At 44.1% G+C, this 15,657-nt stretch overlaps 1 protein-coding gene across 9 annotated transcripts in view; it reads left to right on the plus strand.

The window, feature by feature from the left end:
* VTI1A (vesicle transport through interaction with t-SNAREs 1A) overlaps positions 1 to 15,657 on the plus strand; it is a 368,921-nt gene that overhangs the window by 290,528 nt on the left and 62,736 nt on the right. For 2 of the 9 annotated variants that reach the window (XM_022568768.3, XM_089898184.1), the window contains exon 9: positions 1 to 15,657. This exon is cut by the window's left edge; it is cut by the window's right edge and continues 41,009 nt beyond it. The exons of 6 other annotated variants lie outside the window; for them this stretch is intronic. Coding sequence is in view for 1 of the 3 variants with exons in the window: in XM_022568773.3 (XP_022424481.1) it covers positions 9,466 to 9,514 (49 nt within the window). In the remaining 2 variants the exon portion in view is untranslated. One more of the 9 variants, XM_022568773.3, reaches the window with a different exon arrangement.

The raw sequence follows: 15,657 nt of genomic DNA on the forward strand, positions 1-15,657 counted from the left end.
TTCTTCTCTTGTGTTTCCTGCTTGGAGAAGTTTCTTTAGCATTTGTTGTAAAGCTGGTTTGGTGGTGCTGAATTCTCTTAGCTTTTGCTTGTCTGTAAAGCTTTTGATTTCTCCATCAAATCTGAATGAGATCCTTGCTGGGTAGAGTAATCTTGGTTTTAAGTTTTTCTCTTTCATCACTTTAAGTATATCCTGCCACTCCCTTCTGGCCTGCAGAGTTTCTGCTGAAAAATCAGCTGATAACCTTATGGGAATTCCTTTGTATGTTACTCTTTGTTTTTTTTTTCCCTTGCTGCTTTTAATATTTTTTTCTTTGAATTTAATTTTTGCTAATTTGATTAATATGTGTCTTGGTGTGTTTTTCCTAGGATTTATCCTGTATGGGACTCTCTGTGCTTCCTGGACTTGGGCGACTATTTCCTTTCCCATGTTAGGGAAGTTTTCAACTATAATGTCTTCAAATATTTTCTCAGACCCTTTCTTTTTCTCTTCTTCTTCTGGGACCCCTATAATTCGAATGTTGGTGTGCTTAATGTTGTCCCAGAGGTCTCTGAAATTGTCTTCAATTCTTTTCATTCTTTTTTTCTTTATTCTGCTCCTCAGCAGTTATTTCCACCATTTTGTCTTCCAGGTCACTTATTCGTTCTTCTGCCTCAGTTATTCTGTTATTGATTCCTTCTAGTGTATTTTTCATTTCAGTTATTGTGTTGTTCATCTCTGTTTGTTTGTTCTTTAGTTCTTCTAAATCTCTGTTAAGCATTTCTTGTATTTTCTCAGTCTATGCCACCATTCTGTTTCCGAGATTCTGGATCATCTTTACTATCATTACTCTGAATTCTTTTTCAAGTAGATTGCCTATTGCCTCTTCATTTATTTGCTCTTGTAGGTTTTTACCTTGTTTCTTCATCTTGACACTTGGCATGTTGTTTTGCCATCTCTCTTTTTCTTTTTTTTTAATTGGTATGGTTGTGTTCCTGTCTTACTGGTTGTTTGGCCTGAGGCTTCCAACACTGGGGTTTGTAGGCTGTTGGGTAGAGCTGGGTCTTGGTGCTGAGATGAGGAACTCTGTGAGACCTCACTCCAATGAATATTCCCTGGGGTCTGAGGTTCTCTGTTAGTCCAGTGGTTTGGATTTGGAGCTCCCACTGCAGAAGCTTTGGCCTGCCCCTGGACTTGTGAACTAAGATCACGCAAGCCGCCTGAGGCGGGAAAAAGAAAAAAGCAATAACAAAGTAAAAATTAAAATTAGACTAGGAAACTAACAGATATTTTAGGAAGAATATAAAAATAAAAATATAGATGAATCAACAACTGGAAGGTACATCAGTATCACAATAGTAAAAAAGAGGAGGAGGGAAAAGAAAAAAGAAAAACAAGGGGAGGGGAAGGCCTTGGCTGTGGAGGGCAGGGCCTAAGCAAGGGCGAGGTTTGGGTGGTGGGCGGGGCCAATGCTCAGGACTCACAGGGCTGGAGAAGGCCCTGGGGGCTGTGGGGGGTGGGGCTTAGACTCAAGGAACAGAAGGCTCCCAGGCGTGCCCCCCTCCCCGGTCTCAGAGGGTGGGGGACCTCACCTGGAGCTCAGCAGGTTCCCCGTGCCCGAGTGGGCGGGGCAATCACCCTCCACTCCTCTCCCACTCCTCTGGTCTGGGAGGGCCCCTCCTACCTGCCTCTCCTGATGTCCCAGATCTCCCTCCTATGCCCCCAGGACCCACGTGGCTTCGATGGGGCTTTGTGGGGGGGTACAAGCCTGCGAGCTCAGCAGGCTCCCTGGCCCGAGTGGGCCAGGCGATTGCCCTCTGCTCCCCTCCCGCCCTTCCTGGAGAGTCCCTCCCGCCTGCCTCTCCTGATCTCCCCAGCCTCAGAGGCGCCAATCCTGTCTGGCCTCCACTTCTCCTCCCTCCTCAGTCCCCCTACGTCCTACCGGTTCACTTTGAGGTTCCTCCTGTTTCCTTGGGCATCAGAGTTCCCCCACCAGTGGCCGTCAGGCGCCCTAGTTGTGAGGAGGTGCTAACTCCATGTCTTCCCACACCACCGTCTTCACGATGAGTTTTCATGATGGTAGAGTAGGCAGAGGTCAGACAGCATTCTCTAATGGCTACTATTTACCTGGTCTTATCCAATCAGGTGCCAGGTACATCTCCTTAACTACAACTAAAGAGTTCTTTTAACTCAGAATTCAGAGAAAAGGCAGGTCTCTCTTCCCAGGTTGAGAAGGACCAAAGTTGTAGTGTAGGCATGACTATGCATAGGTCACATAAAGAACTATAAACTGGAAACAGGTATAGAGAAACCATAATATGCAGTCATGAGGAGCTTCCAGGTGTCAATTACCAATTCCTCCCTGCCTGAGCTGTGGTGAAACCCATGGTCAGGAGTTCCCAGGGCCAAGCCCAGTCTGGCTCCAACCAGAGCCTCCTCTTTCATTGTCACACTGATTCCATTTTGTCCTCTGATCCTCCCCTGTGTCCCTTCCTGGTCTGTGCTATTTGAATCACACTGTCAGCTACTCTACGACAGCATTTAATATCCTAATTACAGAACAGTCTCCTTTTCACCAGCCACAATTCCTGAAAGAATAATGCACAGATGTCATCCACTGCATTTCTGTTGCTCTAGCACTTTCTGACCTTTGTGCTTATTTGAGAAATCTTTGAAAATGCTGAAGGTATCATTCTCCCTCGGTGGAAATATTCTTTGGGAAAATTCCCACTAGAACTGTATTTCCTCCCCTGCTATGGCAACCAGAGTTTATAAGGCCTGCTTTCTTTACGTGAAAAACAACTTTCAGACTAAAGGTCTCCCTCACATAGTAAACCGTGGATTGTTTTCTGTGCCAAAGTATCTAACTCCAGGATCAGTCTATTGGCGAGAAAGAACTGTGGTGCTGGATCAATGTCTGCTATTTACCTCCTTAAATTTCATGTCATGGGGGCTGTGGTGGTTTGGCTTCAGGTATAACACAGGCTTAGTCGTGGTCCTTCATTTCACTTATATGGACTTTATCCTCCCCACCCACCACTTTTTTTTTTTTTTTTGGTATGTTAGAGGTCTATAGTTTGTGGGCTCTGAAACCATATTTTACAAATCAATAAAGTAAGACATGTGACCTGAAAAAAAGATTTTTTTCCTGATTGGTACATGTATTTTACAGAAAGTTGCTTAAAATTAAATCAGATTTAGTTATACATTGGGGAGAAAAATCACCTTTTAAAAAGATAAGATTACATAACATAGACACTGTCCCTAAGAGGATGGCAATATATGGAGAGTTTACCTATAACATATACAGAGTGATATGTCTTACCAGCTGTTAGACTTACAACTTATTTTTGCAAAAAAGAATTCCTTCTCCAGGTTTGTGTCCATGAGAGAAGTAACCAAGAAGCTTCAGTTTTTTAAATATAAAGATAATACAACCCTTAATCCCATAACCAGAAAGAACTAACATCTCCAAGCCACTTTTCTCCACTTTGGAAGGAGAATGAGTTAACTTTTTTTTTTTTTTTCTCTCAGAGTTACTATTCTCAAAATGGTAGACAGTGTGCAAATCCTAGAGTTTATTCTGCTTAAACTGTGAGCATTTTCCCTCCAGATTAACCGTGTGCTATTGAAACCAAACCTCTAATTACTGTTATCTAATAGTTTTATAACATGCCATGCACTATTTGCAAGAAATTTTTTCTATCATTTTTTCATTGCTCATTCAGAAATACAATTACAATGAAAATGAGCTCTTTTCCCCTTGGTATGGGAAAAGAGACTGTGCAAGGGCAAAAATAGACTTTTTCCCCCTGATTTGTGTTCTGCCTACCCAGAGTTGAAGTAGCCAGGAACAGAGTATGATCATTCTCTGTGAATTTATTATATGAAAAGAATTTGATTTTTTTTTAATGGGTAGGAAAGCCTCAATTTCAGCTTATGTCCAGGACCTCGTGGGGATTGTAAAAGTGGGAGAAAACCCTTTAGGTCAGAGTGACTCAAACCATCAGAGAATTTTCATCTGTCCTTTCCAGGGTCAACTCTAAATCTGTAACAGGAAGAACTCTGCACACAGCACAGGTGGGAAGCTAGGAGCCAGGGAGAGAAGGGAGCACATACCTTCCTGCAATTTGATATAGCGCCTGTTGTGCAAGCTGGACCACCAGAGAGAATAGGGTTGGTATTCTGTTTGGGCCATCGTGCTTCTGTGTAGATAAAGAAAACTTTGGGGAAAGGCTGAGCCAAAAGCAAGAAGGTAGACATTCCATAGGAGGAAACAACCAAGGGGGAAGGGACTGTTTACTTCTCAGGAAGTTATGAAATCTCGTTATGTAAAACACAGTCATATTTTTGTTATTACTTGATTTAACACTCCAGGAAGTTAGCCCAAGCCAGCTGTGACTCTCAGGCTGCCCCACTCATTAAAATCCCCCCTCCTCCCTCTTTGGATTCAGACCCCCTTTCACCATTATTGGATGTCGCCTGGCCTGTTGTCCCTAACTCGACTCCATGTAATTCAGGAATGTGCCTGTGCAGTGCTCCCAAGAAGTTTCTTTTTAGTAACATATTATATTCCTACAAAAGTAAAAGTTCACTATAGAAATTTTGGAAAATTCTGAAAAGTACAAATTAAAAATACATGGCACAATAATTCTATCACCTGTACGTTGTGCCATTGTTAACACATTAGTGATATAAAACTGTTTTTTTTTTTTTTTTTTGCTGTACGCGGGCCTCTCACTGCTGCGGCCTCTCCCGTTGCGGAGCACAGGCTCCGGACGCACAGGCTCAGCGGCCATGGCTCACGGGCCCAGCCGCTCCGCGGCATGCGGGATCCTCCCGGACCAGGGCACGGACCCACGTTCCCTGCATCGGCAGGCGGACTCTCAACCACTGCGCCACCAGGGAAGCCCAAAACTGTTATTTTTTAAGCATTCACACTAATCCTGAAGATACCAGGTGTGGAGGTGTCCAGACCCTACCCTTGAGGGCAAAGGTCATATCTTCCCTGTTTCAGTGCCAGCGTGCAGGAGCCACACTGTGTGTGCAGCATCCACATGCCTGAGTTTTCAGAGGAAAATTCTAGAATGGGTCCAGGAAAGAAACGTGTTGGTACCTTTTCTCAGATAGCAACTATCAAATATGTTTCTCAATTATGACCTTTTTCTGGAATTGTCTAGAAATGTCAAAAACGTGGGCCTGAGGGTTCAAGAGAATGTAAGACTTTTCAAGGACTCTGCTCAGAAGATAAGTTTACTCAAAATTCTGTGGCATTTCTTTGGCACCTAGGGCAGGAAGATACCGGCTTGGGACAGTGGACTCCCAGTGGGTGAGCCGAGCTCTGGGCTGCTTGAGAAGGGACAGGGGCAGGGGTGGATCTGCTGAGACTGGGGCCTCACCACCTACCTGCAGTATCTGAGTCAAGGTGTGTGAGGTTTGAAGAGGGGTAGGGGAGGGACTGGGCTGGTTGGTATCCAGGCCCCCTAAGCCACCAGGGCCTGTACATGGACCATATGTCCCTGCATGGAGCAGCGCCCGTAAACAGATTACAGAACTCCATTCGTTAATCCCCAAACAGTTTTCTGTCATTTAATTAGAAAATTCATCTTATTTTGCCTCCAGGCCTTGTAGCCTTATTGCATTTGCACATATTTCAAAATGTTTCAAGTACTGACCAGATAACATTAATGAATATATTAGATAGGCAAACGCTTTTAAACAAAAAATAATAAACATACTTGTGTGTGTATATAGAAAAAAAAAAGTTAATTCCGTCTGGAGCCAAACAGGTAATTTTCCCTTCAGCGTTTTTTCAGTCAGCTAAGACAGGTTGGCCTAAGAGTGCAGTCAGCCTGTCTGCAGATTCCGGCTCGACTTGCATACCAGGGTCAGAGTTTTTTCAGAAACAGACAGCGAGATGATCTGATTGGCTCAGGTCCAGAGCGTGGTCACAAGGGCTTCTTTGATGAAGGGGTCCTTGGTAAGTCCTGTACCAAAAGCAGCCTGCCACCCTCTTTTCAAAGATATCCATTTAGAGTAATTCCCAGAAAGGGAAAAAAACACTGAGAAAAAGAGAGAGGGAAGGGGAGCAGAGAGAGAGAGGAATTACCGCAAGAATGATTATGCTCCCTGGCAAGAGAAAGGGGGAAAAGTTACTACAAGTAAACCGCTGGATGTTGAAGTGGCTGGTTGGCAACTCTGCAGGAACATAAGGAATGTGCAATTAAATTCATTAAAACATCATCATTATGCTTATCAATCTTTTTCCAAAAGGGGTGTGGGGTGGAGCAGTATGTTAAGGCATGACTGCTTTTGCAGATAAAGATCCAGGACTACCTAGATGCTTCTCTCAGCAAACAAAGTCAGCTCTTCCGTTCCACGAGGCACTTACAGTTATACACATGCCGCAGTGGTGCGTGCGCTCCAGGAAAGACATCTGGGAGACTGGTTCCTCTCAGCCGGCAAGCTTCCTTGTGATAGGATCTCCATCAGACGAGCAAGTCTTGATTAAGCACCTGCTGTATGCCCAACACTGGTGTTCAAAGAAATTCAGAAATATTATACATGGTGTGAGCCCGGCCCTCCGAGCACCATTAACTTAGTTGGGGAGGTGAGACCTAAGTCATTCATTCACTATGCAATAAAGATGTATTGAGAGGCAGCCCTGTGTGTGCACTCTGCTGGGTGCAGTGGGTACCAGGATGACCAAGGAGGACACAGCCCCCACCCTCACCATCCAGCAGAGAGTCAGTCCTTCAGGCCCAAGTTCAGTGATGCAGAATTGCTACGTGACCAGTGCTGGAATGGGTAGGTCAAGGTTCAGTGGGAGCACAGGTAGGAGTAACTACTCCACATACAACTTGCTCGTGGTCCACATTCAATTTTTTTTTTTTTTTTTTTTTTTTCCGGTACGCGGGCCTCTCACTGTTGCGGCCTCTCCCGCTGGGGAGCACAGGCTCCAGACGTGCAGGCTCAGCGGCCATGGCTCACGGGCCCAGCCGCTCCGCGGCATGTGGGATCTTCCCGGACCGGGGCACGAACCCGTGTCCCCTGCATCGGCAGGCGGACTCTCAACCACTGCGCCACCAGGGAAGACCCACATTCAATTTTAAGCTCCTTGAGGAGATCTTTTGTCTCTCTTTTACTGTCACTTTTTCTCTTTCTTTGCTGCTATTATTTTTTAATGGCATTTAAAAAAATAAATTTATGGGCTTTCCTGGTGGCGCAGTGGTTGAAAGTCCACCTGCCAATGCAGGGGACATGGGTTCGTGCCCCGATCCGGGAGGATCCCACATGCCACGGAGCGGCTGGGCCCGTGAGCCATGGCCGCTGAGCCTGCACGTCCGGAGCCTATGCTCCGCAACGGGAGAGGCCGCAGCAGTGAGGGGCCCACGTACCGCAAAAAAAAAATAATAATAAAAATAAATTTATTTATTTTATTTTTGGCTGCGTTGGGTCTTGCTGCACGCAGGCTTTCTCTAGTTGCTGCGAGCAGGGCTACTCTTTGTTGCAGTGCGCAGGCTTCTCACTGCGGTGGCTTTTCTTGTTGCAGAGCACGGGCTCTAAGCACGTGGGCTTCAGTAGTGGTGGCTCGTGGGCTCAGTAGTTGTGGCTCACAGCCTCTAGAGTGCAGGTTCAGTAGTTGTGGTGCAAGGGCTTAGTTGCTCTTCAGCATGTGGGATCTTCCCGGGCCAGGTCTCGAACCCGTGTCCCCTGCATTGGCAGGCAGAATCTTAACCACTGCACCACCAGGGAAGCCTCTTTAATGACATTTTTAATAGGAAAATGGTTTATGATGAAGATTAATCACATGCAGAAAAATATAAAAAGAAAATTTTAAATTATCCATAAGCTGAATACCCAGAGAGACCCACTCTGACATTTAGGTGTATTCTCTTCCAATTTTTTGTTTTTATTTTTGTTTTTTATAAAATCATATAAATAGAATTATTTTTTCACTTGACATAATGTGAGCATTTTCCATATCATTAAATATGCTTCGAACCATTGTTTAGAATATCTGCACAGTTTAACTAATCTTTTACTGCTGGACATTTTGTTTGTTTATACTTTTTCACCATTATACATAATATTGCCCTGAGCATCTTTGTATGTAAGAATTGTCACTTATTTCGTATCCCCACAGTTATTTTCAAATAGTGTTTATGCAATAACCACCTGTAAAATAAATGAAAGATACATAAAACAAAACAGAGTATAACCGTGGGATCCAAACTGGAGCTGAAGGAATCTGGAAAGCAGTTTATTCACTGGGGATTAGCACAAACAGGAAGGGTCATAGAGAAGGTGGGACTAGAACTGGGGTGGTCTCATTTTTAAACTCTTACAATACTGTGGATTGTCTCAAAATCTCCACGTTGTACTTTCTTCTGAGCATCTGTAAGGAGCACCCCTTTTCCTCCACCAGCTCAGTCCTGGGAGACCCCATCCCCATGTCTCCACTACATCCCTAGTTCGGTAATCCACAAACATTTCTCTGCTTCAGAATCACCTGGGGTGTGGGTTATAAAGACCGATTGTTGGACCTCATCCCAGACCTGCTAAATCAAAACCTGTGGAGTGGGGTCTGGGAATCTGCATTTTTTAAACACACATCAAGGTAATTCTAGTGCAAGGGGTCAGTGACCCAATGAGGCAGGAGGAAGTGCTGGCTGCAGTCGTGATGCTGGACACACAGTGGTCAAGAGGAAGGGCTCCTGGCAGAGCGGTGCAGGCTCAGCCCCTGGCCCTGCCATTCACCACCTTTGCTTCCCAAGCCTGTCTCCTCATCTGTAAAAGGAAGGTCATAGTAGGAAATCCCTCCAAGAGTAGTTGTGAGGATTAAATGAAGGGCTTAAGACCCCAGCCCAGAACCAGTTTCCAATGAACATTTTTGGTAGCATTATTTTTCACATGTATCGTTTCTCTTTAAAACCTGAGCAGCATATGTAGGCCTCCTTGCTTAGCCTTAGTCTTGGCTGGAGCTGAGCTCACCAATGAGACCGTGTCTGTATTATTAAGAGTGGCCTCAGAGATCAGTGACCCTCCTGTGCAAGGCTCCCGCAGAAGCGCTGGTGCCTACTCTACTTCCCTCAGCCTCCTGTCTTACAGCAGGGGAGCTGGGGCATCTGATTGGTAGAAATGCATCCCTGGTTGGGAGCCAAGTTAAGCTAAGGTGGGAGGGAAAGATAAGCCTAAGGAAATGCTGATGTGAAGAGGGGTGACTGGAGAAATACCAGTACCCCTCAGGACCGGAGGGAGCCAGCTTGATCTTTAATTCCTGGTTTGATCAAGGTAGTGTAAAAATGGACCCCCAACAGTCTTTAGATGGAAAACTAGGTTTTAGGTTTCACATATTAGCTGTAGTTAAAGCCAAATGTTCATTCCACTCAAATGGTGTGGGTGGATCACTTTCCTCCCACTGTTGAAATATCGTGTTTTTAGCTGCTAATAAACTTAATAAAATCCATTTCTTATTTCCCCTAGTGTATTAAGTCCGTCACTGCTGAACCAACACTTAGTGACACTGTGTTAGAAAGTATTTTTGTTGGAAACAGACAACAGACGCAGTTCAACTGCAAAACACTTCTCAAAAAGGCTTCTTTTCTCCAGTCTCAAGCTTGCAAAGAGTCATTTGAATTCAGGGAATCCTCCCAGTCAACCATAACACCTACACAAAGTACGAAGGAATTTTGTTTTACTGGCTCAAGAAGCAGATTCAAAGGAACTGCATGCTTTTCTACACCCACGGAAGCCCCCACCTGTTCATTTCCCACCCCCAGACTCTCATTGCCGCCAAGGGCCCGTGTCTTCTCACTGTCCCAACACGCCAAGGCTGCCCAGATCAGAAGAGTCAGGGTGCATTTCCAGGGTCTAGCCAACCCCAGCTCTTCTCAGACTGCTTGGTGATTGAACGCTGGCGCTGTAATCAAGCAAAACAAAAATGCGCTGCTGAGAAGTGAGTTTGGAGAGCAGTGTGGGGAATACTGGAGTCTTCCAAGCCGGGGTTGAAGAGAACCAGAAATAAAGAAGGGGGATCGTGAAGCTATAGATATAGACAAGGAAAATATGCAGGAGTCCACATGGAGACATGGAATCTAAGGAGGTAGAAATAGACGTTGGACAGTTTCAATCGTTCTGTTCTAAAATTTCAAAACATGGTGTCTAGACCACTGTGATGCGTTATGTTTGTGGTGTGTTGATTATTGATATGTATGTGTTGGGGCAGGGACAGAGATGAAATTTTAAGAAAATCCAAAAAGTTGGAAACAATCCAGATGTTTGTCAATCCATGATATCAAGTTCCCATTTGATTTAAGGATGCAAAAATAGGACAGAACGCCCTTCCTTGTCTGTCCTGCTCTGTTTTGGTGACAGGTGAAGCCATTTTACCTGTGAGCATGCATTTTTCTTTCTTACTTTTAAGGTTAAAAAAAAGATAAAGCCAACCTCGTACTCAGGCTTTTGCATACCAGGACTGTTAAGTCTTGAGGAATTTGCCGCTGTTTCACAAAGTGATTGTGAGATCTTTGCTCTTCTGTAAGGTGAAAACTAGAAAATTACAATGCCATGCCCATGTTTGCTGAAGTGATCACCCCTCGATTGTGTGGGGCTTATCTCCTGCTATAATCAGCATGGCCCTTTTAAATAGAGCTGTCTTAAAAACCCAGATCTACCGGTAAGATTTGTTTTAATTTCGGTCTAACAGCTTTAGGATTACCCCTCAAGACTATATCGTCAGGCTTTTGTACAAACAAGGAGCTTACACAAAACTCCCGTTGTAATGGTGGCTCGAGGGCAAGGGAAAGCCGTGTTTGGTTGATTTATGATTGTATAGGGAACAAATAAAGGCTTTCTTTCCTTAAACATACAGTTATGTCTTACTCTCACTAATAATGCCACATATTCTTTGGAAGAATATTTACACAGCCTGACGTTATTCTTAATGTCAATGCAGTGTGTTACCTCTAGGTTGAAATCCAGTTTTAATCCTATAAGCTAGAAAAATAAGTTCAATTCTGCACAATTGAGTTTTGAAACTGTTGATTCTGTTGCTGTATTTATTACCATTGATGGTTGGTCTCTCCCCCCTCCCTCCCCCTCTCTCTTCCCCTCCTCCCCCCTCCTATTCCTTCTTTTCTCTCTCTTTCTTTCACTCCGTATGTATATATGAATTAAACTGATTAGCTGTATATGTGTATATAGCTCTGTACGTGTGTGTATCTATACACGTGTAACAATTTCGTTCATGCTGCAAGAAACTATCTTAATTCCTTCTCTGGGAATCTACTCTGCGATCTCAATAAACTCTTCTACAATGAACTGATTTACTGCAGACCTGGACAGTATTTATGCTTTCTCCTGCCTTCCGCCCTAAAGAAGTTAAATGGCTTTTCTTTGACAGTTGTTACACTAGGTACATTACAGTTTTACTCACCAGATTTTACTTAAAGTCTCTTATAAATAAAACGGATTGGAAAGTTTGGGTGCTGGGTAGGTTATGTGATTTCAGCTGAGGGGTAGTCAACCACTGGTAGTGTGGATGCTGTGGGGCTCATTTCTGATGGCTTTAAGGGCTGCAGGCACGTTCTCTGTAGCCGCACTCACAGGGGCGCTAGAGCCGAGGGTGCTGCAGCCGGTGATCCAATCGCAACCCTCCAGCTGCAAGGTGTGATGGCGGAGGCCAAAAAAGAACAAACAAGTGAAATCAGAGGTGATGTTAGACGAAACTAGGCTGAGGGCTTTTTTTTTCTTTTTTTCTCAGCAATGGAAACCAGATAGTGATCCAGAAACAGGAAGACAGAGAGGTTCCTACGAACTGGAACAGGAGCCATAGTGAAGGCTTTTAAACGTGAATTTGCAGTGACTTTGGCCCTGGATCAGGCACTGAGTGCTATTTGTCTTCTCTAAATCCATCTTCAAACATAGTTCTGAGAGTATATTTGGGCAGGAGATTTGAATTGGGATATTATAATTTCAGCAGGACTAATTTTAATCAGTTAGTTTGGCATTTTGGAAGCACTTGAGGTCATTGTAATTATGCAAAGGATACACAGTCATTAGCACTCAATATCCCAATTTCTTATTAATATCTACCTGGAATCGAGTTGATGAATATGAGGCCATCATTGCCTGAAAATGAACATTTTCACTTGAAAATGTGGCTTCTTTTCACTCTCGGCTGCTCCCAGAATTGGTGTGAGTACTGGGCCTGGAGCGCAGTGCCCTTTAGCTTTCAGAACCATAGCTCACACACGTGGAATGGATCAAGACATCTTTTTTATTTATTTATTTTTGGCTGCGTTGGGTCTTTGTTGCGGCGAGCGGGGGCTACTCTTCGTTGTGGTGCGCGTGTGTCTCATTGCGGTGGCTTCTCGTTGTTGCAGAGCACGGCCTGTAGGCGCGCGGGCTTCAGTAGTTGTAGCTCAGGGGCTTAGTTGCTCCGCAGCAAGTGGGATCTTCCCAGACCAGGAATCGAACCCGTGTCCCCTGCATTGGTAGGCGGATTCTTAACCACTGAGCCGCCAGGGAAGTCCCAAGACATTTAAATACCACTGATCGAGCTTATCACAGCTAAATGATCTGGCGGAAGGCTAGTTTAAAAAATTAAGAGTCACAGCCGGAGGGCGTTTTGCATAGCCTGCGACCCTCGAGCACCTCAAACTTGGACCCGGAAGCACCTGCCACTTGGCACCAGACTCAAAAACCCATTGGTGGTGCCACTTTGGTTAGTAGAGAGTGAATGACTGGGCATGTGACCTCTCAGTAGACTTTAAATGTTCCACTGGCCTTTGTTCCAAGTCTCACGTCCAAGCATAATTTTACACGCCCCACCTGCACCAAGGGGCGTGATGAGGTTGAATTGAGTTCTTGCTTCTTTTCCTGCCTGTTTGTACTAAGAGCATGTTGCCCTACTTTGTAGCTTCAAGAAGTGAATTTAATAGTCTAGTGGCAGGTAGGACGCTACTTCACTGAGTTATGGAACTTCAGAGCCCTGTGTTTGGGAGTTTCGTGCCTTATATTGATATAAGTTGTCTTTGTTTAGAACCTGTTTTATGCTTAAACCTCATCTTAATTTAGCTCTCAGGCGTTGTTTCATGAAAATACGCCACAAGGTCATTGCATTTCTGCCTTTGACCTCCAGCCTCATGCTTTTGTTACCTGCTGCCGTATGACGCCAAGAACACGTAATGAACCGGGTGCCAGTCAGACACCTGTGCAGTGGCCTTTACAACCCTCTCAATGGTTTATTCATCTGATTCATGCCGTAGCACCCCTTCTGGGAAACAGCATGTCAAAAACCTATATGGTTCTGAGGAGAGAAAAAAGGAAAGATGGAAGAAAAGGTTTTTAGAAGCTGCAGTTACGCCTGCCAATGACAGTGTCTGCGGCATCCCTGGGAGTTGTGTAAACCTCCCCAGTAGACTGATGCCCAACCCGCAGCACTGGAGATACACATGGTGCCCTCAGGAATTCTTAGTTAAGTTTAGGGATTTTTTCCTCTTCTGTGCCAGAGATTCTTGGATGCACTTTGCATGCATGCTATCAGTCACCAGCCACTTAATCCCAGTCAGAGCCTGTAGTACTTGATTTGTCGGCCATTGTAGCCAGCTGTAGGCAATTCTTGATTGTCTGTGGGAATGGAGAAGACTTGGGGCATGGTTAATCCAAAACAGTGAATAATGCAAAAGAATCATATTTTGAGAATTATCTTTAGTTGGTTTTGTTTTTATAAAACTGTGTTACCTTCCTAGCTATACTTTGCTTAAGCTAAACTTGATGTTTAAAATGTTATATTCTAAGTTTTTATATTATATGGAGTAATGTATTAGAAAAAATTAGAAAATTACAGGAGACTTAAAATCACACCATTAATAACCTTTTGCCGAATGTATGTCTTGGCATTTTTCTCTTGCTACGAACACATATAGATACAATTTTTTAATGAAGCTGAACTTTCTTCACTTTACTAAATATTGTGACCGTTGTCCCGTGTCCGTTATTCATCAGTGTCATCATGGGCTGTATGGTACTTGGTGTTATGAATGTATCGCAATTTGTTTATACACATGCTATTAATGAATATTTGCATTTCAAAATTACAGTTGCTAACAGCATTACGGTATCCACTCTTGCACATCCATAGACCAGTGCACACATGTTCTAATGCATCCTTAGAGTTCATGACTAAGGGTGCATTGCCGGGTCATTTTCAATTTTCAAAATGATGCCAAACTGCAGTCCAGAAAAGCTGCGCAAATACACATTCCTACAGCAGCAATTGCCCCGAGTCCTCGCTGGGTGTTTTAACCCCTTTCATGGTCACTAACCTGGTAAGTGGGGGAAATGGCATCACATTGTTTCACCAGTTTCTTTATTTACTAGTTGAGGTTGAACATATTAAAATATTTGCCATTTCTATTTCTTCTTTTGTAAATTACATGTTCATCTCGTTAACCCATTTCTTCTATTATAATATTTGTGCTTTTAAACATTACATTTGTTTTTCTTGTTTTTTTTGTGGTACGCGGGCTTCTCACTGTTGTGGCCTCCCCCGTTGCGGAGCACAGGCTCCAGACGCGCAGGCTCAGCGGCCATGGCTCACGGGCCCAGCTGCTCCGCGGCATGCGGGATCTTCCTGGACCGGGGCACGAAGCCGTGTCCCCTGCATCGGCAGGTGGACCCTCAACCACTGCGCCACCAGGGAAGCCCTATTTTTAATTTATTGAACAATATTAATTGAACACCTGTTATGTGCTAAGCACTGCTTGGTGCTAGGGAAACAATGGTGAGAAGAAAAACGCAGTTCCTGCCCTCAGGGTAGTGGGGGAAACAGACATTAATGAAGTAATGGCACAAACAGGAGAGTGTAATTGTCATGAATGCCATGAGGGAGAGCACCACAGTGCAGTAAGACTATCTTAGCAAGTGATTCTCAAGCATCAGCAGGGCTCAGAATCAACTGGAGGGCTTGTTAAAACAGATTGCTGGGCTCTAACCCCAGAGTTTATGATTTAATAGGTCTGAGCCTGAGAATTTGCATTTCTAGCGAGACCCCAGGAGGTGCTAATGATGCAGGTCCAGAGACCACAGGTGGAGAATCTCTGGTCTAGAGATTTCACTCAACAGGCAGGTTTCCTGAAGAAGTGATCCTTGCGATGTGAAGACATTACCTAGATGCTCCTGGCATAGACAGAGCTTGTGCAAGAGCCCCGTGGTGGGAGGGGGTATACAGAGAGCAAACGCTGGTTAGGCCAGTGTATCTGGAGAGCAAGAGAAGGAAGAGTGGTATGAGCTTAGGTGGAACTGGTAGCCAGGGCCACACCATATAGATGCAGTTGGACGAGTTAAGGAATGTTCAGGAATTTTGACAAGGTTAAGCATAAAAGGAAACCTTAGGCAATAAAGGTGTTTTATAGGAACAAAAAGTGAAGTTAAAAACTGACTATAAGCAATGCACCAAGTGTGTAAACTATATATAAATAATGAAAAGCTAGTACTTTTAAAGATAAACAGTATTTTTTTAACATCTTTATTGGAGTATAATTGCTTTACAATGGTGTGTTAGTTTCTGCTTTATAACAAAGTGAATCAGTTATACAAACACATATATTCCTATATCTCTTCCCTCTTGCGTCTCCCTCCCTGATAAACAGTATTATTAAGAGTTACTTGAAA

The sequence above is a fragment of the Delphinapterus leucas genome, chromosome 16 (genome assembly GCF_059928025.1).
Source record: "Delphinapterus leucas isolate spDelLeu-1000000601 "Yukka" chromosome 16, BTC_Dleu_Yukka2, whole genome shotgun sequence".
Classification (NCBI taxonomy): domain Eukaryota; kingdom Metazoa; phylum Chordata; class Mammalia; order Artiodactyla; family Monodontidae; genus Delphinapterus; species Delphinapterus leucas.